The sequence below is a fragment of the Danio rerio genome, chromosome 13 (assembly GCF_049306965.1).
Source record: "Danio rerio strain Tuebingen ecotype United States chromosome 13, GRCz12tu, whole genome shotgun sequence".
In the NCBI taxonomy this organism is placed as follows: Eukaryota; Metazoa; Chordata; class Actinopteri; order Cypriniformes; family Danionidae; genus Danio; species Danio rerio.
In genome coordinates this window covers 52,669,633-52,695,000 of record NC_133188.1, presented here as the reverse complement: position 1 = coordinate 52,695,000, position 25,368 = coordinate 52,669,633, and the positions used below count along the sequence as shown (strand labels likewise).

At 38.2% G+C, this 25,368-nt stretch overlaps 1 protein-coding gene and 1 long non-coding RNA gene across 15 annotated transcripts in view; one reads left to right on the top strand and one right to left on the bottom strand.

Moving 5' to 3' along the window:
• The window catches only part of LOC100331556 (signal induced proliferation associated 1 like 2), an 823,625-nt gene that overhangs the window by 626,483 nt on the left and 171,774 nt on the right, over window positions 1-25,368 (bottom strand). For 13 of the 14 annotated variants that reach the window (XR_012388950.1, XM_073920327.1, XM_073920319.1 and 10 more), the window contains one exon: window positions 14,458-14,732. Coding sequence is in view for 12 of the 14 variants with exons in the window: in XM_073920327.1 (XP_073776428.1) it covers window positions 14,458-14,732 (275 nt within the window). In the remaining 2 variants the exon portion in view is untranslated. Of the gene's footprint in view, window positions 1-13,945; window positions 14,733-25,368 lie in introns of all 14 variants that reach the window. The other variant, XR_012388951.1, reaches the window with a different exon arrangement.
• The window catches only part of LOC141377082 (uncharacterized), a 62,955-nt gene that overhangs the window by 33,632 nt on the left and 3,955 nt on the right, over window positions 1-25,368 (top strand). The gene's annotated exons all lie outside the window — the stretch shown is intronic.

Sequence of the window (25,368 nt, the reverse complement as noted above, 5' to 3'; positions counted from 1 at the left end):
AGAGCATCCGCTGCGTAAAACATATGCTGAATGAGTTTGCGGTTTATTTCGCTGTGGTGACCCCTGGTTATTAAAGGGAATAGCCAAAAATAAAATGAATCAATCAATCAATCTTTAAAATCCACTTTAAGCCGAATACTAGTATCTTGCAAAAAAACTAGTACAATAATATGATACTTTATCATCATGGCAAAGACAAAAATAATGAGTTAGAAATTAGTCATTAAGACTGTTTCATTTAAAAATCTGTTAACAACACTTGGGAAATATTTGATGAAAAGAATTACATTTTCACAGGAGGGCTAATCATTTTGTCATCCATCTACTAATATCAGTAATAGTTGCATCATTCATTGATTGTCTTTTCTTTTCAGCTTAGTCCCTTTATTAATCAGGGGCCGCCATAGCAGAATGAACAGTCAACTTATTCAGCATTTGTTTTTAAGCTGTGGATGTCCCTTTAGCTGCAACCCAACACTGGGAAACACCCATACACTCCTGCATCCACACACATACATTACAACCAATTGATTTATTCAATTCCCCTATAGTGCATGTGTCTGGACTGTGGGGGAAAACCGGAACACCCAGAGGAAACCCACGCCAACACGGAGAGAACATACAAACTCCATACAGAAATGCCAACTGGCCCAGATGGGACTGGAACCAGCGACCTTCTTGCTGTGAGGCGATCGTGCCACTTACTATGCCACCGTGACGCAACATTAGAACTAATAAAGCATTCTAAAGTAACATAATACGGATTTTCAATCAAAATGTCAATATATATATATATATTAAGGGTGTCACGATCCTCCAAATTCTCGATTCGATTACATTTTCGATTCTAAAGGCACGATTCGATTCGATTTTCGATTATGAATAATTAATTAATTAATGACCAATTCATTATTTGTAGCCTACCGTTTAAACTACCTGACCTGCATGGTCTTTGTTTTACCCATAAACAAATCATACAGTAAATAAATAAAGGCAAGTCACACACATAATTACCACCTGTCAATCACTTTTTCTGCGGGACTCGTGAATAGGCAGTGATCTGTGTCGTTATAATGGCGTCGGTAAAAAAAGACGCACAACCAACAGGAACCAGCCAACAGTATCTGAGGTGTTCGCTAAAATGACAAAGTACAAGTGAGTGAAAGATTGAAGCAGTCCTCTGACTGCCTGGACCTGCTGTCTCGAGCGCATGGCTGCGAGTGCGTCTGTGTCTGTGTGGTCACGTGATGTGCATTTTCAGAGGTAGAGAGGAAGGAGGGCTGCTCAGAAATGCTACACGCCACTGTGGATGTCAAATCGTTGTCGTTCTAAAATGCCATTTAAAAACAAAGACAGTGTAAACAGGGCCTGAGTGTGAACTTTTCACGAGCGGATTTGCAACGGGGGCGGGCGGAGGATCGCGATGCCGGTGTTGTCTATCGGACGAACCGTACGAAATACGTACATAGCAGAGCTTGTTTTGCTGTGTTTTTTTTTGTCGACAGCACGAACGTTGTCAACATAACTCACTGGAAATCCAAAATGCTTACACACCGGCGACTTCATTGAAAAAGGAGAGGGTTTAAGCTCTGTCGACGGGTCTCCTGCTTCTGCAGTTCAACAAGCACTTCAACAAGCCTGTTTTTTTCCCGCTTGGCAAACCAAGCTGACGTGATATGGGGGCGTGGCAGCATCGACGATTCAATTTTTTGATTCGATAATAGAAATTGTGCATAAATTAATATATATATAATCAAATTTTAATGTATTATAATGCATCGGGGTGATTCGTGTGAAGGTTCTGGAGTCCAGATGTCTGTAAAGTGTTAATCAATGAGCAGAATTCAAGCAAAATGCACATGCAAATGCATCCAGACGTGCCTTTGCCAAAGCTCTTGAAACATTAGCCTCCGCTAACAGTCAGTCCACACAAATGCACATTTACTGCACATCATTCACAGATGCAACATAACGAGAAGCAGTCCAAACGAAAAGTAAACTGCTGAACCGCCACTTCTGGCTTCTCCAGTTGATGAAATGTTTATAGAGTCTGAGGAGGGAAATGAATGCATCTTTGAGCTCAAGCTGTCCGTTTCTCACGCTGTTAAATGCAGATTAATACCCAAAACATAAGCTGAAGGATGCTGAAAGTGAATGCGTATGTTTCCACACAAACTTATCAGCTCGCTCCACTTCACGATTTACATTCACACTCAACAAAACACTCACTTTTTCCACATCAAATGCTGGAAAGTGCTGACATTCGCTGACATTTGGAGAATAATATACAGTGTAGGGAAATAATCAGAATGTACCGGTGGTAAATTACCAATGAATTTCTGCTTAAAATATTTAACTATGATTAGGCCCACACGGAATCTGCGCACGCAGAATTCTGCAGATTTTTAGACCATAATTAATTCTGTTTATTTACTTGAGTAAATGTGTATATCTGAATTTATTCAGTTTTTATTCAGTAATTTATTACTTTTTATTTAATATATTAGGGTTTTAGTTATGATAACTAAATACCCACCCAAAATAATTCCGCAGAAATCCGCAGATTTTTACCAAAATTCTCCGCAGAAATAGCAAAAAATGTCAGCAGATTCCGTCTGGCCCTGACTATGATTAACAAATGGACTTAATTAACTAAGTAGGTCTTAATTAAGATGGTGTGTGTGTGTGTGTGTGTGTGTGTGTGTGTGTGTGTGTGTGTGCCTCATATTCGAATGTTCCCACAAGTATAACAATACCACATTTAAGAAGACACAGGATCCGCTTTTCACCGCTGTATGCAGATGATACTCAATTATATATTTCAACTAAACCTGACGAGACGTCTGAACTGTCTAAGCTAACTGAGTGTATTAAAGATGTTAAAGACTGGATAACCAACATTTTTCTTCTTTTAAACTCAGACAAAACAGAATTGTTACTTATTGGGCCTAAATCCTGCACACAGCTGATCTCACAACTCAACCTGCAATTAAAGGGGTACAAAGTTAACGTTAGCGCTACTATAAAAGATCTGGGTGTCATATTAGACGGCAATTTAACTTTTGAAAATAATATCTCCCAAGTTACAATGCCTTGTTTCATCGGAGAAATATCGCTAAGTTACGAAGTATGCTATCCATCTCAGATGCAGAAAAGCTAGTCCATGCTTTTATGACTTCTAGACTGGACTACTGTAATGCTCTGTTCGCTGGTTGCCCAGCATCCTCTATTAACAAACTTCAGTTCCAGAGATCTTACTGGGTCTAGAAAATATACAGTGAAAAAAGTAGTGAGCTAAGTTAGCTACTCTACTTAAAATGTAGCTTAGCTACTGTGGCGAGGGGGCGTGGCCGAGAGCCGTGGGAACGGGGTGAGGCCACCGCGTAACTGGATACACCTGCGGTGCGCACCTGCCTCAGATCCCACGGAAGGAGCTCTGGACCATAAAAGGAGGACCGATGGCAGAGGAAGCCGAGAGAGGACCGGGCCCGGGCATATTGTTTTACTTTTGCTTTCAGTTTGACGGCAGTCTCCGTGAGGAGCTGCCGTCCGTTTGTTTTGGTTTAGACGGCAGTCTCCGTGAGGTCGGTTCTCCGCCTCCTTCTTCCCGGCGGCCAAAGGGCCGTAAACTTCATTACAGTGGTGCCGAAACCCGGGAGAAGGAGGGACGCGTTGTCCAGATGCCCTCGCCGCTGAGAGAGGGGGCGAGTGTTCGGGAGTTAACCCGAGTGGGGGAGAAACCCGTCCGTCTGCCCAGAGTGCCGGGGCGGCCTGAGGCTGGCGAGGAAAGGATCTGCCTGCTGCCGTCTCCCAGCATGGGGAGGAGCAGGGGACGCGGGGCGCACCACCGGAAGGGAAAGAGCTGAAGGGAGCCATCCCACAGAACCCGGGGGAGTCGCCGCGATCCGCCATGATGCCGTTGCCTGCATCCATCCACCGAAGTGGGAGCGGAGCAGGAGACCAGAGATGCCGCCAGCCAGGAGAACCGCCGCCGGATGCCAGAAGACGGACGGGTGGATAGATTCCTCCACAGGGCTCCCAGCACGTCGTCGCATCTCTCAGCTGGTGAAGGACCGAGTGGCAGCGTGTCTGGAGAACCGAACCCCAATTTTTTTTTTCTTTTTCCTCTCTCCCCTTTCTCGGTCTACTCTGTCTTTCCTCCTTTTTTTTTCCATCTCCTTTTCTCTCGGCCCGTCTCATATAGGTCTCGCGGGTGCTGTGGGTGCCCCCGGCCTCTGATGGGAGATGGGGGTATGTGGCGAGGGGGCGTGGCCGAGAGCCGTGGGAACGGGGTGAGGCCACCGCGTAACTGGATACACCTGCGGTGCGCACCTGCCTCAGATCCCACGGAAGGAGCTCTGGACCATAAAAGGAGGACCGATGGCAGAGGAAGCCGAGAGAGGACCGGGCCCGGGCATATTGTTTTAGTTTTGCTTTCAGTTTGACGGCAGACTCCGTGTTGTTATTAATAAATATTTTAAACCTGCGTCGGTTCTCGCCTCCTTCTTCCCGGCGGCCAAAGGGCCGTAAACTTCATTACAGCTACATTAAAAGCTACCCTCTGGAAAATGTAGCAAGCTAAGCTAAAATCTACATGGCCTAGAGCGGCAGTTCAGCTTGCTCCGGCCCTGCAATCACTGTGTATCAAACCTCAGAAGCAGCATTGCACACATATTGTACTTAGGCCTGCTAACTTGTGGGCTGTTGTATTTGAATGAGGATGGGTAGATGGTAGTGCTCTTGTGTCAAAACAAAAGGTAGCCTATCATTGGGTGAGTTTTATACAATATTTATTCTGCTGATTTTGAATCTTGCAACTAACAAATATCTTAATTTAGAAAAAAAAAACAACTAAAAACGAACACTAAAACTAACAAAAACTAAACTAAAACTAAGCAATTTTAAATTATAGAAACTGTAGCTGCTCTTTGGTTTCCATGAACGAGACAGAGTTTCTGACGGGTGCTTGCTTCTTTATTATGCTCAAGACGAGAGCCATTTAATCTCCGTTGCGTAGCACAGTGAAACCACACAAAGAAACAACAAAAATCCATAAAAACAACTCGTATAAAGAAAAATATGACAAATTAAGATATAATGTACAGAGCGACATATGAAAATGAAACAATGAAGTATATGAAGACAGTTTGAAACAACTAATAAGAAGGCAGAGCTCACGGTTAACATATACATACAAACAAACTCATGTGGCTTAAAGGTTCAGGACAACCTGGAGAACATTTTTTTATATTAACAGATGTGTGTGTGTTGAGCATCAGTTAAGACAATGTTGGCACCTGTCAGCTTTAATTGTGGGGAAAACTGGGTAATTTTAAGCTTTTGTCAGCTAATTTCAGCTTCCGGGTTTAAAATAATTTTTGGGGCGGGATCAAAATCGGCGACGTAGCGCAGAACTGCAAGTGCAATGATGACGCGTCGGTTTCTCATTATTATTCATAGCCGAGTTTTCTTATCCTATGAGAAGAGCCGGCTGCTTAATTATTCATGAGAGCACGTGCTTTCTGAAGACCTGCCAGTTTCAAGCAAGCTGTGAGACACGGACCAACGGCACGCTGTAGCCATTCATGAAGGCTCGTATGTGTTTGTTTCCATGATCCACAGGGTTTGTTGCATGTTTTTTCCCCGCGATCCTGTCAGGGCCGATCATACAGCAAAGCTGTGTGTGTGCTGCAAGCATTTTTGTCAGGAGAGCAGCACGAGAATTAGAGAATGGCGGACGCTGTCTTTTATCAGGAGTTCGTTCACATTCAGACACATCGCCGTGCTGCTGTGTTTGCCTAAATCCTCTATATTACCAGCAGGGATAATGGTTAAAATAGACAGGTCAGGAGACCTGCTGCGCTGAGTCTGCATTCAAGATCTATAATTTAGACCTGGGGATCGAGGGAGAATCCTCATAGTGTTTACATGAACACACTTATCTTTATAATGATATAAATTGTGGTTATGTGTATATGAAATTACGAATAACAAATGTTGCAGGGCCTTAAATTACTGTTTATTTCTTTGCATTTTAACTTTGTGAACTATAAACTCATGCGTCTGCTCACGGTTTGTGTCTCATTTTGTGAGCTATAACTGACAACAACAGTTATTCGCTCCCCTTCTCCCCTGCTGGCCACGCCCACTCCTGCCCGATGCTGGAGGAGCTCCACGCCCATTAATCATGCATCTTTTGAAAAAATTCTAAAGTAGACTTTAACCGAAAGTGGGGGGTGTCATGGCCCTTTAAATAATAACTTCACATACCTCGCTCCACTTTACCAAAGGGTTCTATTAAATAAATTGTGCAGGATGAAGCCTCCTTTTTTCGTAAATCGCAGAGCAACGGGTCTTCTCTTCGCTCCTGCTAGCCTGATTAACCTATTTGTTACCTAGGCTACCGAAACACGTGACATGCTCTGATGCTCTAAACTCATTTAAAGGGATATAGTCATTTAGTGGTCACTTACAGAAACTAATAAAACTAGTAAATCTGCCTCTAAAAACTAATTAAAACAAACTGAATTTGAAAACAAAAACTCAAAACTAAATAAGCTAACGAAACTAATGAAAAATAAGCAAACACCATGCTTGCAGGAGATTTAATTTTGTATGGTTTTGTTTTATTAATTTCGATTTGTTTATTATTTTATTTCTTATATTTTATTTATATTTAATACTGTTATAGTTTATAGGACATTTCTAGGGCACGACACAGAAGTTGTAAAGTCAGCAAATATTGGCTTCCATATGTTGCTGCTAATTTTTGATTTATTTATGATATGATTGATAACTTTTTCATTTATATATGATATGATTGATCATTTTTGATTTATGAATAATTCGTAACATGTTAAAGCATGCACACTCAGTAGCAAAAACCATCAATGCAATGTTTTATAAGCAATATAATGTGGATCAGTAGTGATGGTGAGGGTTATTAGAGTCTGTTTTCCATCATGACGCAGTGCTGAGAGTGGATTTACTCAGGCGTTGTTGGCGAACAGCAGTGGAAAACATCAGTCTGTAAATCAGAGCCTGTAAAAGTGAGCAACGGCGTGAACGATGAAAGCTCTGGCGCTCAGACAAAGATGGCCGAACATAAAAACACTCATGTTAGGAATAACTCTTGTGATTTTGTGTGTGTTAATGAATCTGAGCTTCACTTAAACACACTGTAAAAGAAAAGACAACAGAAATGCCATCTGACCCAGCCGAGACTCGAACCAGTGACCTTCTTGCTGTGAGGTGATCGTGCTACCCACTGTGCCATCATGATGCTCTATTTCAATACATTTTAATTCAAATTTTAAGTGGCATGACAGACGTAAACCTCTTCTTATAGCACCAGTGCACCAGGGTAAAATCACAGCACAAGTATAAAAATCAATCCTCCTTATTTTTTTTTAAAGAAAGCAGGAGTTTCCCCATCAAACATTTTAAAGAGCCCATAGATGTCTTATTATGGCTGCGCGGGATCCAGTCTGGCCTGCTGAAATATGGCTCTAATATTAGCCTAACCCAGAAAATCTATTTATTTACACTGGAGCAGCAGGATGTGGCCGTGGAGCGGCGTGTTCTCCACAAACCCTCAACATCGTTTCTATATGAAGCTTTAAACATGCTCATACATCACACTGATGAGGGAAACATTTCAGACTTCCACAATCAAAATGACGCACTTATAGACTGAAAATGTAAACACAGAGCAAATATTTGGCTTTCAGACTAATCAGAGCGTGTGGCGTGTAGAATTATGAAGCCTGAAACACGAGATCTCTGCTGTACATGTTACATATTCATCCGGGTGTACAGTTCATAGATTCTGGACGCAGTATTGACATCTGGAGTTCATGCAATTCTGGAAATACTCTGTGGTTTTTAACGGCATCGCTTGCAATTAAATATTCACTTATGCGTTTTCCAGATGCGTTCATTCTAGGCGAGTTGCAGTGCATTACAGCGTGCATTTGTGTCACAGATTAAATACACAACATAAATGTTGGACGATACAAGATATAACAAATTACTCTTTTCAGCTTAGTCCCTTTATTAATCTGGGGTCACCACAGTGGAATGAACCGCCAACTTATCCAGCATATGTTTTATGCAGCGGATGCCCATCCATCACTGGGAAACACCCATACACACTCATTCACACACATACACTACAGACAATTTAGCTTACCCAATTCACCTATAGCACCAGTCGTTGGACTTGTGGGGGAAACCAGGTAACCTGGAAAAAACCCACACGAACACAGGGAGAACAGGCAAACTCCACACCGAATTGCCAACTGACCTAGCCAAGGCTCGAACTGGTGACCTTCTTGCTGTAAGGCGATCGTCCTACCCACTGCGGCACTGTGACGCCACATAACAAATTACTTTAATGCAAAATTTGTTTCGAAACTATCTGAAACTACTAATGTTATTTTTTGCTGCGTTCACACCAGACACAGATGAAGCTTCAAGCGTGAGTGATTTACATGTTAAAGGTGCAGTAGGTGATTGTCTTCAGAAGCATTTGTTGTTGTGCTGGTTGAAAGTCTCTTCACAGTCTAACAGTAATGATTACAGTAAATGATCTAAATGTATTGATATGTATTTTTATATTTAGGGTAAGGCATAAAACTAAAAAATGTTGATCCAATTAAATAGAGTCGGACCGTCATCTCTCATAATTCCGATTAGCAGGTCAGACTGTCTGTCAGCAAATGCAGATTTGAACAACTGCGCCGCCGTTTGTACGCAGCTCCGCCGACCGCTGTTGGTGCTGCGCGTTCACAAGAGAGGTCGCGCACGCCCGCGAGATAGGTAAAACCCTGCTGAATCAAAACTTTTTAAAAACCTGAATCAATATTGAGGTTACCTTTGAACGCTGGAGAAAGGATGACACCATGTCTGAAGGATTTCTCTTAGAAAGGTAATGTTTTGTTTTAAAACTATTTTAGCTTCATGCAACTGATGTCATGTTGTTACAATCGGGTCATATCTTCACAGAAGTGTTGTTCAGCCACTAAAATCTTGCGATAAAATATTGATAATTCTATTTTTAGTTTCATAGGGACCTTTTAAAGCATCTATACTGTAGATTTTAATTAGTTTAATAACAAAACACAAGTAAAAACCGCTATTCCGCCTAGTCTCTCCCTATATTGTTCACCATGCAACTCTAAATATTCCCTCTGAAATAGCATGTCAGTTTGGCTTGGACCCCCGCGGACAAGTACTAGTCGCTTTTAACACATGAGAGAGGGTTCTTTTGCTGTTCTAGGAGGCGTGGCTCTAGATAGCAGGGAGTGACTGTGATTCAGAGATGTATGTTAAGCTGTTAGCATTGTGGAAGATCACCTACTGCAGCTTTAAGTCAATGCAAAGTCGAGAATTGACATCCTGCGGCAAATTTCGCGCAAATGAGGTGGCATGAGTTGATAGTTTTGTGTGTTTGGAAAATCTGAACTTCAGTGGACATTCGTACTGCGTTAACCAATCAGGAGCTTGCTTTTGTAGATTTTTTTGAAGATTTTTTCAAAATTTCCCAGAAAACACCAGCCACAACAGTAGGATAGCTGCACCCGGAAGTCAGGAGTTCCACAAATAATTTTTTTTTGTCATTATTACGAATTTTTATGACAAACAAACACATGTTTTAATATATTCATAACCGCACTCTTGTTTTATCGTCATGCTTAAAAAAAGGACTAAAATAAAAGCCGCTAAATTTCACCATCTATAATCCATAATAATAACTGCTGTACAGCAATCCTACAACATTCTGACACTCAATGACACTCAAATACCCTGTCAGTAATGTTTAGTGGCTGAGAATGAGCTTTTACAGCGTCTGCTATAGTGTTAATGTTGTTTTTGTGTGTTTACATAGATGAATATGGCCACTGTGCAAATGCGCAGTACAGTTAGGATCTTATTGCCACATTAGATTGTTATGATAACATGATATATGCCTTTAGAGATTTCCGAAAGATAAATACTAACAAATAACACAACTAGAATCACAACAACAGTCGCCATCATCTGATCTCATATGAAGCAAGAGATCACAATGACATGTGATGACGTGTGCAGGTGCTGTCCCAATTCTTTGGGGTACATTTTGAAGCCTCGGTTTTAAGGGTCAAGGGGAAGGGGAAAGGGTACAAAAATAGAATTGGGCCTTAGACGATACCTAATGATTTTAAATGATACCTACTATGCCTTTTTTACAAGATGTACAATAAGTCTATGATGTCTCTAGAGTGTGTGTGCGAAGTTTCAGCTGAAAATACCACACAAACAATGTTTTATAACTCTCTGAAACTGACCCTTTTATGATACTAATTGTGGTGATTTGGTGACTGTCACATTCAAATAAGATTGTGCTCTTTTCAAAAGAAAGCAGAGCTACAAATGCATGTGTGTCAGCATAGTGGCAGATTCAAAAACAAGCATCCTATGCTAATGAGGGAGAGATGGTCACTAGTGGGCGGGCCCACACGGAATCTGCACTCAAAGAAGTCCGCAGATTTCCATCATTTCCCATCGAGTCTATTTATAAATGTGCGTAAATTCATATTCATTCAGTTTTTTAATTATTTCACTGATATATTGTGATAAAATAACAGTAATATCAAAATGTTCACATTATTTATTTATGATACAGTTTGTAAAGTCATATTTTCTGTCTTTTAGTAGAGATATTATAGTAGAGACTTGCATTGTTTACCAAATAAGTGGATCTAATTGGATTTGCATTGTTAACATTAAATACAAGTTAAAAAGGTTTTATTTTTTATTTTAAACATTAGGTTTTTAGTTATGATACTCCTAAAATCATTCAGCATAAATTTACAGATTTTTTACAAAATTCTCAGCAGAAATTGCACAAAATATCAGCAGATTTAAGTAGGGTCGGTCTGACAACTGCAGGACAGGGGCATAACATGAAGGGGCCTTAGGAGCATAATGTAGTATGTTATAGTATGTTAGAAGCGTAACTTGAAGTTACGGAGCCATGTCAAAATGATGTTGTCGGCAGGATGGCACCTTCCCTAAACCTAAACCCAACCATCACAGTTATTAATGTCCACAACTACCCCAACCCTTAACCCAACCATCCCAGTTATTAAAGTACATCTGCGAGTTATGTTGGGGAATTCATTGTGTCTTGATGAATTTCCGATGAATGTATTCTCATTTATATGCTTACTTGAGTGATTTCAGTATTATCATTATTTTTATTATCTATTGTATTATCTATTGTATTATTACCCATACATGTGGCATTAATATTAGGTATGTGTGCTTTGATAAATAAAAAAGTCATTCTGTATGCAGTCAGAGATGAGAAGATAAATTAGAAGAGCAGCGTTCTTGTCAAAATGAGGGTCGATTTATCGAAACAAGGCCATAAGGACACCTGCGTTCTGTTCTGTAACTCATGATAAGGCACACCTGCACGTGCGCCCACACTCATTAGTAATGACTTCTAAAAAAATATGAGTACCCATGAACTTCAGCTGAACTTACAGTTTACAGCTCAGTGAACAGTGAACAAGATATATTGTGGAGCATTGTTTTTTGGCTGTGTCATCGCTTTTGAAACAGGAAGGAAAGACCTTAACTGGACATGGGTAAGACCCTTGAAAGACCCTGAGACTTTATTGGTGGCGGGCACCTGAGAGATTTAAGATCCCATTAGCGGAGAAGCTGATGGAGGTGTGTAATGTGTAAATTTGGGTGGAGTATTAAGACAGAAATGTATTTAAACTGTGTGCAAGCATATGTTCGGCAGACACTCAAACGACCTGTCTCTGTTGTTACTGATGCTGTAAAAATAAACTGCTTTGCCTAAAGACTTTGGAGATCTCAGACTTTGTCATTTTTTTGAAGACTTTGACTTAGAGACTTAGAATATTTTGCAGACCAGAATCTTGTGGATGTTGTGGATATATTTGGAGAAAACTCATGAAAACACCTGATGAAAATGTTCTCTGGTAAGCATTTCCTCCATCTTGCCAACAACATCTCATTGTGACATCTCATGGTTCAATAGGATCTCGATAACTGCAAGTTACACCTCTAACTTAATACAAGTAATGCCCCTTCATCTTACGCCCCCGTTTTGCAGTCCGCAGTCAAAAACACTTGGCAGATTCTATCTGGCCTGATTAGTGGGCGGGGCTTTTCCCCCTCTGATGACACGTACAAAGAGAGAATGTCAATCAAAGTCTGATCGTTGCCACACAACTACGTTTAAACCCCTTATAAAGATGATTTTCGCATAATAGCTCCCCTTTAAAAATACTAGTTGAAATCAGTGTTACGTTAGCATCATTGAGCTTCTGGATGTGTGTGTTTATATGTGATGTGACTTGTCTATACTACTATTAAAGCTCCATAGAATCGCTTTCTAGATGTTCATTGGTCTGTCTGTGAGTCTCGTTAGTGCGCAAATTAAAATGACAGCTCAGAATCTGCTTAAATCTGTTTACTTAACCTAATTAGCCCATTTCACTTGACTAGCAGAAATGAGAAAGAGCAGCTGAATGAATCAGTCAGTTCACGTTAATGTGGGAAAAGCCATATTAATTAAAGTGATCATTTCTTCAGGAAGCATAATCAAATATGACTGCAAGAAAACAAATCACTAATGTATAACTGCAATGTATAACTGCATAGATTAATTGTAGAATTACATTTAATATTCCTGCAATAATGCATAACAATATTGTGTAATTATGTAATGGATGCAATACAACACTTCTAAAGTACAAAACTAATGGCATTAAAAGTTTATAAAATAAGAAAAATAAAGTCATATATTTACAAATAAAATGCATAAAGAAAAGATAAGAAAATATTATATCTAAAGATCATAACGACAAAATATTTGTACAATTATAATAAGGAAACTATTATATAAAATATAGATAAACATGCATGTTCTCATACTTCATATGCAAGTCTGCAGTCTAATGGAATGAACAGAAACACAGACCCAGAGCCAGGGCGGGTTCACAAGTGGTTCGAAAGATCCTCCCTCACTGACAAAGGCCCAGAATTTGCCCCATACATGAGCTCATTTGTCAGATGTTGACTGCTATGCCATCATAAACTGTGCAAATAACCCATCGAAGACTTTAGAGAATTAAATAATTACCAATGAAAAGGTGTGAAGAACCAAAAACGACCCATAATAGTCTTAATTTGAATACTAATTAGGCTGTTGTGGTCATCCATGGATTTTCAAATGTACTTTTTTTTTCCAAGAGAGGCTAAAAAATCGTGCAGCTCTGCATTGTTATGTTTAAATTGTTTAATAATCAAATGGCCAAATTCTGGCTTAGGAAAGTTGAATGTGCAGGCAAAAGGCTATAATTTTTTTCCTAATATTATATGATGTAATACCTTTGTATTTTATAATAATAATAATAATAATAATAATAATAATAGTAGTAATAGTAATAATAATAATAATAATAATAATAATAATTAATAATAATAATTATAATAATAGTAGTAATAATAATAATAATAATAATAATAATAATAGTAATAATAATAATAATAGTAATAGTAATAATAATAGTAATAATGATAATAATAATAATAATAATAATAATAGTAATAGTAATAATAATAGTAATAATGATAATAATAATAATAATAATAATAATAAATAATAATAATAATAAATAATAGTAATAATAATATTAACAATAATAATAATAATAATAATAATAATAGTAGTAGTAATAATAATAATAATAGTAATAATAATAAAAAATAATAATAATAGTAATAATAATAGTAATAATAATAATAATAATAAATAATAATAATAATAATAATAAATAATAATAATAATAATTCCTCACATTTATATAGCACTTTTCTGGACACTCAAAGCACTTTACATGTACTTCTCTTCATCCACCACCAGTGTGAAGCATCCACCAACCCCAAGGACATCCTGAGGTTTTTAAAGACCACAGAGAGTCAGGACCTCGGTTTAATATCTCATCTGAAAGACGTCACTCACTGAGCAGTATTGAGTCTCCATCACTATACTGGGGCGTTAGGACCCACACAGACCACAAGCTGAGCGCCCCCTGCTGGTCTCACTAACACCACTTCTGGCAGCAACCTAGCTTTCCCATGTGGTCTCCCATCCAGTTACTGACCGGGCGCAGCCCTGCTTAGCTTCTGTGGGTGACTATGTGCGAGTTGCAGAGACCTAGCTGCCGACAATAGTATTTTAAAAATATTATTGGTACATCAAAAAATGTGGTTATGATGACAATCCGACAAGCTAATCCAGCTAAAAATACTGCTTAAATTGTCACTAAATAGAGTATTTAAATAGAAAATGAGAAATTTTTTTTTTGAGAAATAAAGACCCATCCTTTTCACCAGGCTAGCTACGTTCCAGAAACAGAAGGTCATTCATACCTCCTAGGAGCTCCGTCCTCGTACGGCTGGATGATCACCACCTTAACAGAGATGGATGTCCTTAGAAGGTCGATCATCTGTTCGTGGGTGAGCGTCGCCACTGCCACCTTGCAGATCTCCACTAGTCGACTGCCCTGCCGCAGACCAGCCTTCCAGGCGTACCCGAACGGCTCCACATCCGCCACGATGCCCTCAAAGTTCACATGGAAGCCCAGCTGCCCGAGGCCGTTCCTGCGCAGGGTCATTTCTGTGGTCTCGCAGCCGCGGGTCACAATCTGACACAAAACAGAGAACAATACATGTTAACGTTGCTAGACTGGTAAACATATTGCTAATAGGTTTTAACATATTGCTAACAAGTTTTAACATGTGGCTAGACTGGTTTAACATAAAAAAGATAAGACACTTTACATAGCATGCTTTCCAGTACAATTTACCATAATGCTAACATGTTTTAACATGTTGCTAACATGATTTAACATCTTGCCAACATGTTTATAACAAGATCGCCACAATGTTATCATGTTTTAATTTTTAAAAGTTTTTCCATCATGTTTTTTTTTTCCGCATAACTGAACACAATGTTAGCATGTTTTTATTTTAAAATGATTTGATAGCATGTTTAAAGCACAACTGACCACAATTTTATCATGTTTCATTTTAATTATTTGGTAGTACGTTTGAGCAAAAATGACCACAATGTTAGCATGTTTAATTTTAAAATGAGTTGGTAGCATGTTATAGCACACCTGAACAGTATATTTTTAGCACAATTGACCACAATGTTAGCTTGTTTTTATTTTTAAATGATTAAGTAGCGTGTTTTACCACAACTGAATACAATGTTAGCATGTGTACATTTTAGATTATTTGTTAACATGTTTTTAGCACAACTGACCTCAATATTATCATGTTTTATTTTAAAATAATTTGGTTGCATGTTTTTAGCACACTTGACTACAATGTTAGCTTGTTTTTATTTTTAAATGATTAAGTAGCATGTTTTACCACAACTGAATACAACGTTAGCATGTTTACATTTTAGATTATTTGGTAACATGTTTTTAGCACAACTGACCTCAATATTATCATGTTTTAATTTTAAAATAATTTGGTTGCATGTTTTTAGCACACTTGACCACAATGTTAGCTTGTTTTTATTTTTAAATTATTAAGTAGCATGTTTTACCACAATTGAATACAACATTAGCATGTTTACATTTTAGATTATTTGGGAACATGTTTTTAGCACACTTGACCACAATGTTAGCATGTTATAATTTTAAAATGGTTTTGGTAGCATATTTTTAGCACTCCTGACCACAATGTTAGCAAGTTTTAATTTTAAAATAAATTGGTTACATGTTTTAGCACAATGTCAGCATGTTTTAATTTTAAAATTATTTGGTAGCATGTTTTAGCACAATTGACCACAATGTCAGCATTTTTTTTCAGCTCAACTGACCACAATATGAACATGTTTTAATTTTAAATTGACTTAGTAGCATAATTTTAGCACTATTGACCACAATGTTAGCATGTTTCAATTTTAAGAGGATTTGGTAGCATGTTTTTTTTCGCACAATTGAATACAATGTTAACATGTTTTCATTTTAAAATGATTTGGTAGCATGTTTTAGCACAATTGACCACAATGTTAGCATGTTTTAATTTTGAAACGATTTGGTAACATGTTTTTAGCACAATTGACTACATGTTTTCATTTTAAAAGGATTTGGTAGCATGTTTTTTGCACAACTGACCACAATGTTAACATGTTTTATGACTGTGGCTAGCATGACTTCATTTCAACATAGTGTCTAGCCTTTGCAATCTTACATCGTTAATATTTCAGGCTGTTAGCGCAGGACAGAGGAATCATGACAGACTCTGGTTTATTGAATCTCCTAGATCAGCTTTGTATTTTCTGGAAAATGCATTCCCTGGAGAGCCCTTATCTGTATTTCCATATAAAAGGCTCTTTAGATTGAGAGAACACACAGTCGCCGCAGACGGGTTTAAATGCCGCCATAGGATATTAGTCTTTATCTCTCTTTTTTTTTTGCTTGTCTCTCTGCCACCATCTGTCCTTCCAGTCAGAGAACTATACAGAAATAGTTCAATCTAAAAAATAACTTTTTTTTTTTTTATAAAAGAGCTATTATTGAGATATTAAAATTAAGCTTTGCATGTCTGGCATCATATTTAATGACACCATTACCCTAAAAATATCATCTTTTTTTGGTAATACAGCCTATAAATATGTAGTTAAGATACTAAAACACTTAAAGGTCTTGGCTTTCATTTCCACTTTCAAACAGGAGCTATTTAACAGCACATAATTTGCTGTTTTGAAAGATATCTGAGGTAAATTGATGTTTTTGCCATCAGAAAGTTTGTTTATGTTAGCAGGAAGTTGCCAGGCAAGAAAATGCACACATATTTAAAGTCACAGCGAAAAGTATCAGACATGCATGCAGTCATTTTGACCAATATGGTATTTTAAGGCAGAAATGCTCAGTTCTTTACTGTTTTGTAATAAAAAAAAAAACAAAGTCAGAAAGAAATACACTGATAGTTAGAAAACGGCAGGGTGTTATAAATATGTTAGTTTTATTTCAAAGAGTTATAAAATTACAAAAATTAAAAACTCTCTGTGTATCTATCCACTGGAACCTTGCAGATGAGTGATTAATCCGCTCATAAATCATAAATCATAAATGCTTTCTCCAAAGCTTGAAACACTGTCAGTGATGTCATCAGCACACAAGCAGCCAATAGTTTTCAGCTTTTTCTGATGACTCCTCCCTCAAATTTTCATTGGCTGTGGTTTGGTAGCTTGAATGAGCTGATGGGGAATGAGTTGTTGTCAGATCATGTGTGAACCCCCTCTTGTGGATCGTTCACGGAGTGTTGCGTAGTGTGAACACCACAGAGATTAAAAGACACAAAGTCAAGTCATGTAGTGTGAACAGCAGAGCGATCTGCTGATGTTTAAAATCCTGTAGTGTGAACTAGGCTTAAAGCGTCTTTTAAACAAAGAGGCTGAAACAGACCAGGGAGTGAAAACGGCTAAAAGTGCGCTCTTAGAAGCTGTCAGCGCACGAATTAGTCAGGCGGACTCAGAACACCTGTACTTCATCGCGACTGTGCTTGATCCACGATATAAAAGATCATTATTTGGATATGGGGAAAAAGCTGCGCACAGGAGAAATGATCCAGGCCGAGTTGGACTTGGGAAAGCCGCTAGGTGTTGGAGACGGTCAGGTGATGCACAGCGCAGGAGATGAAAACACATAGAGAGTAAACGGGCTCGAACTACAGATGAGCCGCGCACCGACAGCCGACAGCGAGAGACTGTTTAGTGCTGCATCTCATGTCATCGATGAGAAGAGGAACCGACTTTCATGCGAGACAGCAGAGAAGCTACTTTTTATAAAGAAGAACCTGCCACTTTTCCTGAAGAAGTAGGCTAAGTAGGCTTATGTCTTGGACAGTTTTTCATTTGTTGTCATCCACATTTTTCGCACTATTCAATGCACATTTGTTGTTGTAGACCAGGGCTTTTCAAAGTCTAAGACAGTGGGCCTTCCCTTTGACACAACTTACCCATTGGCGCCCCCCTCCTCCCAAACAGGCACGCACACATACATACACACACACACACGCACGCACGCACGCACGCACGCACGCACGCACGCACGCACGCACGCACGCACACACACACACACACACACACACAAACACACATATGTATATATATATATATATATATATATATACAGTATATATAAAGACACAGACAGATGTCAGACTGTTAATTTACTTTTATCATCATTTGCATGAAAGTGCAATTATTTACAGAGTAATAAAATAAGTATTTTAATATAATGTTTTTAAAACTAGGATGATGGTTCAATATGAATAGAACAGATCCAAGAACTGCACTGTAAAAATTTCCAGGTTTTCACAACAAGTTACTGTAATTTTTCACAGTAAATTACATTAGTATCCCTTCACAGTATTTAACTGAAAAATTCACAGTAATATGTTGTATTCATAATTTTATTGTGAAATTACGGCAGGTAGCGTGATTACAGCAAATTACTGTGAAAAGGGCTATATCTTTTGCACGTTAGTTATAGAAATTCAAACCTTTTTTTAACTCAACGTAGAAATTAATACAAAATAACTTTTAACAGATAATAACAGAATATTTTTAGCCCCCAAAACGATTTGGTTACCAACATCTTTTTGGTTGTACTGCACCTTTATTTAATTTTATACAGTTAACATAGAATAGGAAATAATATTTAATGAACATAACTGTGTGTTTAGCCAAAACATAATAAACTGGAATAAAAAGTAATTAATTAATGAAACCAAAGACTGTTAAACAGCCAACAATTATTTCAATGTCAGGGTAAATGTCTGCTTTAGACGGTTTCATGAGTATTGGGCACCTGTCATCGCCTGGAGGTCACTAATCTCAGAATTAATTATATATATATATATATATATATATATATATATATATATATATATATATATATATATATATATATATATATATATATATATATACAGTATATATAAAGACACAGACAGATGTCAGACTGTTAATTTACTTTTATCATCATTTGCATGAAAGTGCAATTATTTACAGAGTAATAAAATAAGTATTTTAATATAATGTTTTTAAAACTAGGATGATGGTTCAATATGAATAGAACAGATCCAAGAACTGTCCATCCCAGTCAAAACAGTCGAAGTTTAGCGGGTCTCATGCTGTCATTAGCCAAAATATCTTGACAAACCACACATAAAGGTTGTGGTTCATCAGCTGGTCCTGTCCACGTAAATCCTAAACTCAAATACTGATCATCATATCGTCGTCTTTTGGGTTTAAGCCCTGAATTTGAAGGCTTTGAATCGGGGGGTCTCAGAAACCGATCCATAGTATTAGCAGATATATACCTGTATTGGCAGGCTTGCCAAACAGAAGCGAATTCACAGCTACGGCCTTCTGGGTAAAAAAGGTTTTCTTATATTTGACGTATTATTTTTTTAGTTTTGTTTAATTAAAACGTTTAAATATAATAAAAAATACATATAATAGTTAAACTTAATAATTATATTTTTATTATATATTTTTTCCCGCGCCTCCCCTGACATGCTCTGGCGCCCCCCAGGGGAGGCGCGCCTCACACTTTGAAAACCCCTGTTGTAGACATACAGTTACATTCTTTCAGCAGTCAGTTATAGGCCTAACATAGGCTATTCAAGAAGGGGGGCTTCAAAGATGGCCAAATAAAAATATTTTTTTATTTTACTAATTTATTTATTTTACGTTATATTGTGCTTTGTTTGTATAAAATCTGCTGGAATGTTAAAAAAATGTTCAGTTTTAAATAAATATTTTTGAAATTGTATTTTTGTTATTTGATTTATTTCTCTGAAAAGCAACACAAAATAGTAAAAAGCTAATTTTTACTATTTAATTATTGTAATGGTGAAAAAATTGGCAAACTAAATGGAAAAAAATGCAAAACACCGCATTCGGTATTCGGCCAAGCAATTCATTATTGTTCGGCTTCGGCCAAGAATTTCATTTCGGTGCATCCCTAATAATAACACACTTCAATGGCTTCCAGAGTTTCTTGCTACAGGACTGACATCACTTGGAGAAAGTCACATGCTTTCTATCAGTGCTTGACAGATTGTTCTGCCTTTTACAACTGATGTAGGAACAGAAACAAAATATATTAATTATTTATAACTGAAATTGCAAATAACACAGAAAACATGTTTAAAGACAATTCAGGAGGCAGAAATAATCAAAAACACATACAGCGGGGAAAATAAGTATTCAACAATTCACCAGTTTTCTCTGAAATCATATTTATAAAGGTGAAATTTTCCCCGGATGTTGATAACAACCAAAAAAATCCATATGAAAGAAAACAAAACTAATTAGTTTACAAATGACGTCAAGTGTAATAAAATGAAATGACACAGGGAAAAGTTATAGAACACATGAAGAAAGGGAGGTGAAGTTCGGCAGTAAAAGCCCAGACAGCAGCTGAAATCTCTTAGTAATTCTTCAGCAACCCTCTGCCTTTCCCAACATCTACATTAGCAGGAGGATGAAGATGAAACCAGGGTGGACATTTTAGCAAGAGAATGACCCAAAACACAGCTAAGGAGACTCTCAGATGCTTTCAGAGAAAGAAAATGAAGCTGTAGAATGGCCCAGCCAATCACTTGAACCGAATCCAATAGAAAATACAAAATAAAGCTCAGATATGATAGACGAGACCCACAGAAGCAGAAAGACTTTAACATTTTGCTGAAGTCTGTGAAAAACTCACACCTGAGCAATGCATGTGACTTCATTCTCCATATGAGAGGCGTCTTTAAGCTGCAGCATCAAAAAAGCCTTTGATATGAAGCATTAAATACATTTCAGTAGCTCTTAAGTAGTCATATCAATGTTATTTTTGTTATGTTTTATTTTTATGTTTGTATTGTTTGGGTTTTTAACTAAATCTGGTTTGATTCCATGTCAACAGCTCACGACGTGTTCAACACTTATTTCAGGCTAATCTTAAAACATGGCAGAAAGTGCAGCATTAGACGTGTTTTCCTAACGATTCTCCGTCTTAAACTCTGCAGACTGAAGCTGTTAATGGATGTAGCAATTAGCAGTAATCCACCGTAAAGATGCCATGGTGAGATGGTGCCTGAGCCAGTCATGTTTATCCAAAAAAAAAATAACGCCAAGAAGACCATGTGAAGCTACATTGTCACGCAATCTCCTTCAGTCATTAGACAGCATTAACACAAGCCGACAACTACAAACCACCAATGACAGAAACTGGAGTCTGAAACCACAGTCGATGGCCAGGTGAATAATTCAGATGGACTATAGGTGAGGATAATGATCAATAAATGTGCATTTCATTACTGGTCGGAGTCAGAAAGCCACAGAGAAGGTCAGAGGAGCGTGAGTCAGTAAATAACCCAGAAGAGGCTGATCCCTCTTAAAGGATTTGCCGTAATAAGTGCAGCTAGTAAGAGTGAGTCACCATAAACTCGACCTCAACTTTGGTTAGTCGTCAACAAATACAGTCATGCAGAAATCAGTGATTTAATGACTGCTGTGTTAGTCTGAACGAAGTCTGAAACCACAACTGTTTTCACTAAATGTGTCAGCTCCAAATGTACAATAACCACGGAGAAATCTGCTCATTTTATTTCAATATTATCTATTTTAAACAACTGTCTACTTTGTTTACACTGGTCATTTCAGAACACTAAATTAAGTTAGCATACAAAGGTGCTTTATATAGGACAGGGCAATTCAATTGGTGGCCCGCGTGCTGAACCCGGCCTCTGGGGCAATTTGTTCCGGCCCTCACAATAGTGTGACCAAGGGCCCTATCATACACACGGCGCAATGTGTACTTGTTTGGTAGTTTCAGCTTGGCGCAAGAGTGGTTTTGAGATATTGCGCTACACTGTTTAAATAGCAAATGCATTAGCACTCATTTGTGCGCCCATAGGCGTTCTGGTCCAAAAAGGAAGGCGTTCTGAGGCGGACCGCTGGCGCGTTGCTATTTTGAGAAACTATAATAGATTTTTCATTAGACCAAAACAAACCCGGTCTAAACTCCAGCGCAGAGTTGCACCTCGCTTACACACTGCTTAATACACACAAGAGAGCAATAGGCAAATATCTTTACATATAAAAAAATGTAAATATTAAGGATATATATAGGATATAATAAAAATAGATATAGGATATAAATATAAAGGATTAAAATATTACGAAACATATTATTTTGTAGCCTATATAAATATGAAAAATCACTGCTTTTATGTCTTCTTCATCTCTGGAGGCTTTTTCAGTTCATTCATAACAATTTGCTTTTGTATAATGTTATTATTACTAGCAGTATTATTTATTATATCCATATTTATATTTGTTTTATTAAAAACAAGCTTAGATTTGTCCACCTGTCAGGTTTTAGACCATATGGGGCACAGGATATAACTCAGGTTTTTGAGCACACTTCATTATTATTGTTCATTTATTAGTTTGCTGGAAACTAGAACTGAATTTAGAAATAGTTTTGAAACAAATATTTGTGCTTACAAACGCAATTAATTATTTATAGATTAATTGACATCTGTGTTTAAAGGTTTCCCTATCCAAGAGCGAAAGTGAAAGTAGATCCATAATCTCTCATTCTCACGCAGTAGATGCTCTGATTAACTGTTTGACAGTTAAAAAACTGTTAACTGTTTGCTTGTGAAATGCTAATTTTTTCCACTTAGGCTTACTTTGCGTCCTGTAAATAGCGAATGTGCTCTTGGCACGACACAGCTGACTCTTAAAGGGAATGGGAGATGAGACTCTAATTGGTTTATTCTTAAAACACACCTATAACTCATTAAGAAAATAAACTCAACCCTTTTAGACCATGGGCCACAGCGCAAAGCGGATTTTCCCGTCCGTAAATTAAGAAAAATGCGTTCGGACACGCCCTGAAAGCATTTGCGCCCTGCGTTTTGCGCTCTGGGTATGGACACCATAAGCAAATGGCGCGGGCAGCCGAAAACATTTGGATGTGTTTGTAGAAAAAGCCTTTTGCACTATGCATTGATATCATCAATAAGGATGCAACGATTAGCCAATTTCACTATTAACTGCACTTTAATTCGTCCCATAATTAATCGTAAAGTCTTCTTTAAGCCGCATTTCTGTTGAATAAAACGAAACTGCTGCAATTAAACAAAGCTATGCCAAGTTGCCAATTCTGCGCAAGTTTAAAGTTCCAAGTATGTACACCGAGGCAAATACGCACGCACACCAGATTAACTATAGCAGCAGCCGTTCCCATATCACGTCTTTTCCGCTTGCAAGTTTGTTATTTCTATTGTAAGAATTATATGACAATATGTGCGCACAAGCGGAACATTTCAAAAAGAGACTTATTGTGTTTCTATCACTCCAATATAACTGTGGACGCACTTTACCTGCACACACTTCTACTCAAACAGCTTAATAAAGAGGATTTTCTTCATACAGTACACTGAACATATACTTCACACAAAATATTATTCAACATATCAAAAAGCAGACTAAGCAGTGGACATAACACACAGGATGACAGTAAGAGCAGGGATGTGTGCTATAATGTCTACATGTTGTCTGTCCAGCTAGAAGCAAAGGAACCTGTTAGGCTTCCTAAAGCCTGACAGGCTTTTCTTGTGTGTGTGTGTGTGTGTGTGTGTGTGTGTGTGTGTGTGTGTGTGTGTGTGTGTGTGTGTGTGTGTGTGTGTGTGTGTCTGTCTTTCCATCTGTTTGTCTCACTATAAGTCTGTCTGTCTGTTTGTCTCTCTTTCCATCTGTCTGTCTGTCCGTCTTTCCGCCTCTCTGTCTATCCATATGTCTGTCTGTCTGTCCATCCATACGTCTATCTGTCAGTCTGCCTGTCCGTTCATCCATATGTCTGTCTGTCTATCTGTCTGTCTGTCTGTCTGTCTGTCTGTCTGTCTGTCCGTCAATATGTCTGTCTGTCTTTCTGTCAGTCTGTCTGCCTGTCCATCCATGTGTCTGTCTGCCTGTCTGTCCATCCATATGTCTGTTTGTCTGCCACTCTGTCCATCCATATGTCTGTCTGTCTGTCTGTCTGTCTGTCTGTCTGCCTGTCCATCCATATGTTTGTCTGTCTGTCTGTCTGCCAGTCTGTCCATCCATATGTCTGTCTGTCTGACTGTCTGCCTGTCCATCCATATGTTTGTCTATCTGTCTGTCTGTCTGTGTGTATGTCTGTCTGTCTGTCTGTCTGTCTATCTGTCTGTCTGTCCATCCATATGTCTGTCTGTCTGTCTGTCTGTCTGTCTGTGTGTATGTCTGTCTGTCTGTCTGTCTATCTGTCTGTCTGTCCATCCATATGTCTGTCTGTCTGTCTGTCTGTCTGCCTGTCTGTCCATCCATATGTCTTTCTGTCTACCAGTCTGTCCATCCATATGTTTGTCTGTCTGTCTGTCTGTCTGTCTGTTTCTCTATCTCCCTCTGTCTGTCTGTTTCTCTATCTCCCTCTGTCTGTCTCTTTTTCCATCTGTTTGTCTGTCTGTCTGTCTGTCCATCTATATGTCTGTCTGTCTATCTGTCTGTCTGTCTGTCTGTCTGTCTGTCTGTCTGTCTGTCTGTCCATCTATATGTCTGTCTGTCTGTCTGCCTGTCTGTATGTTTCTCTATCTCCCTCTGTCTGTCTCTTTTTCCACCTGTTGTCTGTCTGTCTGTCTGTCTGTCTGTCCGTCTATATGTCTGTCTGTCTGTCTGCCTGTCTGTATGTTTCTCTATCTCCCTCTGTCGGTCTCTCTTTCCATCTGTCTGTCAATCCGCCTGTCTGTCTGTCTATTTTCATTTCCGTCTGTCTGTTTCTCTATATGTGTGTATGTCTTTCTTTCTGCTTGTCCATCTGTCTGTCTCTCAGCTGTTAAAGCGATCAGTCTGATCTGTTGGAGTGTCACTTCACATCACAGACTTCAGCAGCTCTTAAATCCTCTGAAACGCCACACTGAAAAAGACTCTCACACTGAAGAGCTGCTGAAATGGACTGAGGAAACACTCTCATACACTAACACCACAGACAGAGAGAGAGAGAGAGAGAGAAAGAGAGAGAGAGAGAGAAAGAGATTTTTTTTCTGATTTATTATTTTTTTAATTTATGTTTTTATTTATTTAATCATTATCATTATTATTATTATTATTATTATTTTACTATTTGCTGAGTTTACTGCTTTTTAATATATGCATGTCCTTTTCAATGACAACTGTTGAATTGAATTAAATTGAGAGAGAAGAAGATTCCCACGTTTAAGTGTCAGTGTGTCTCC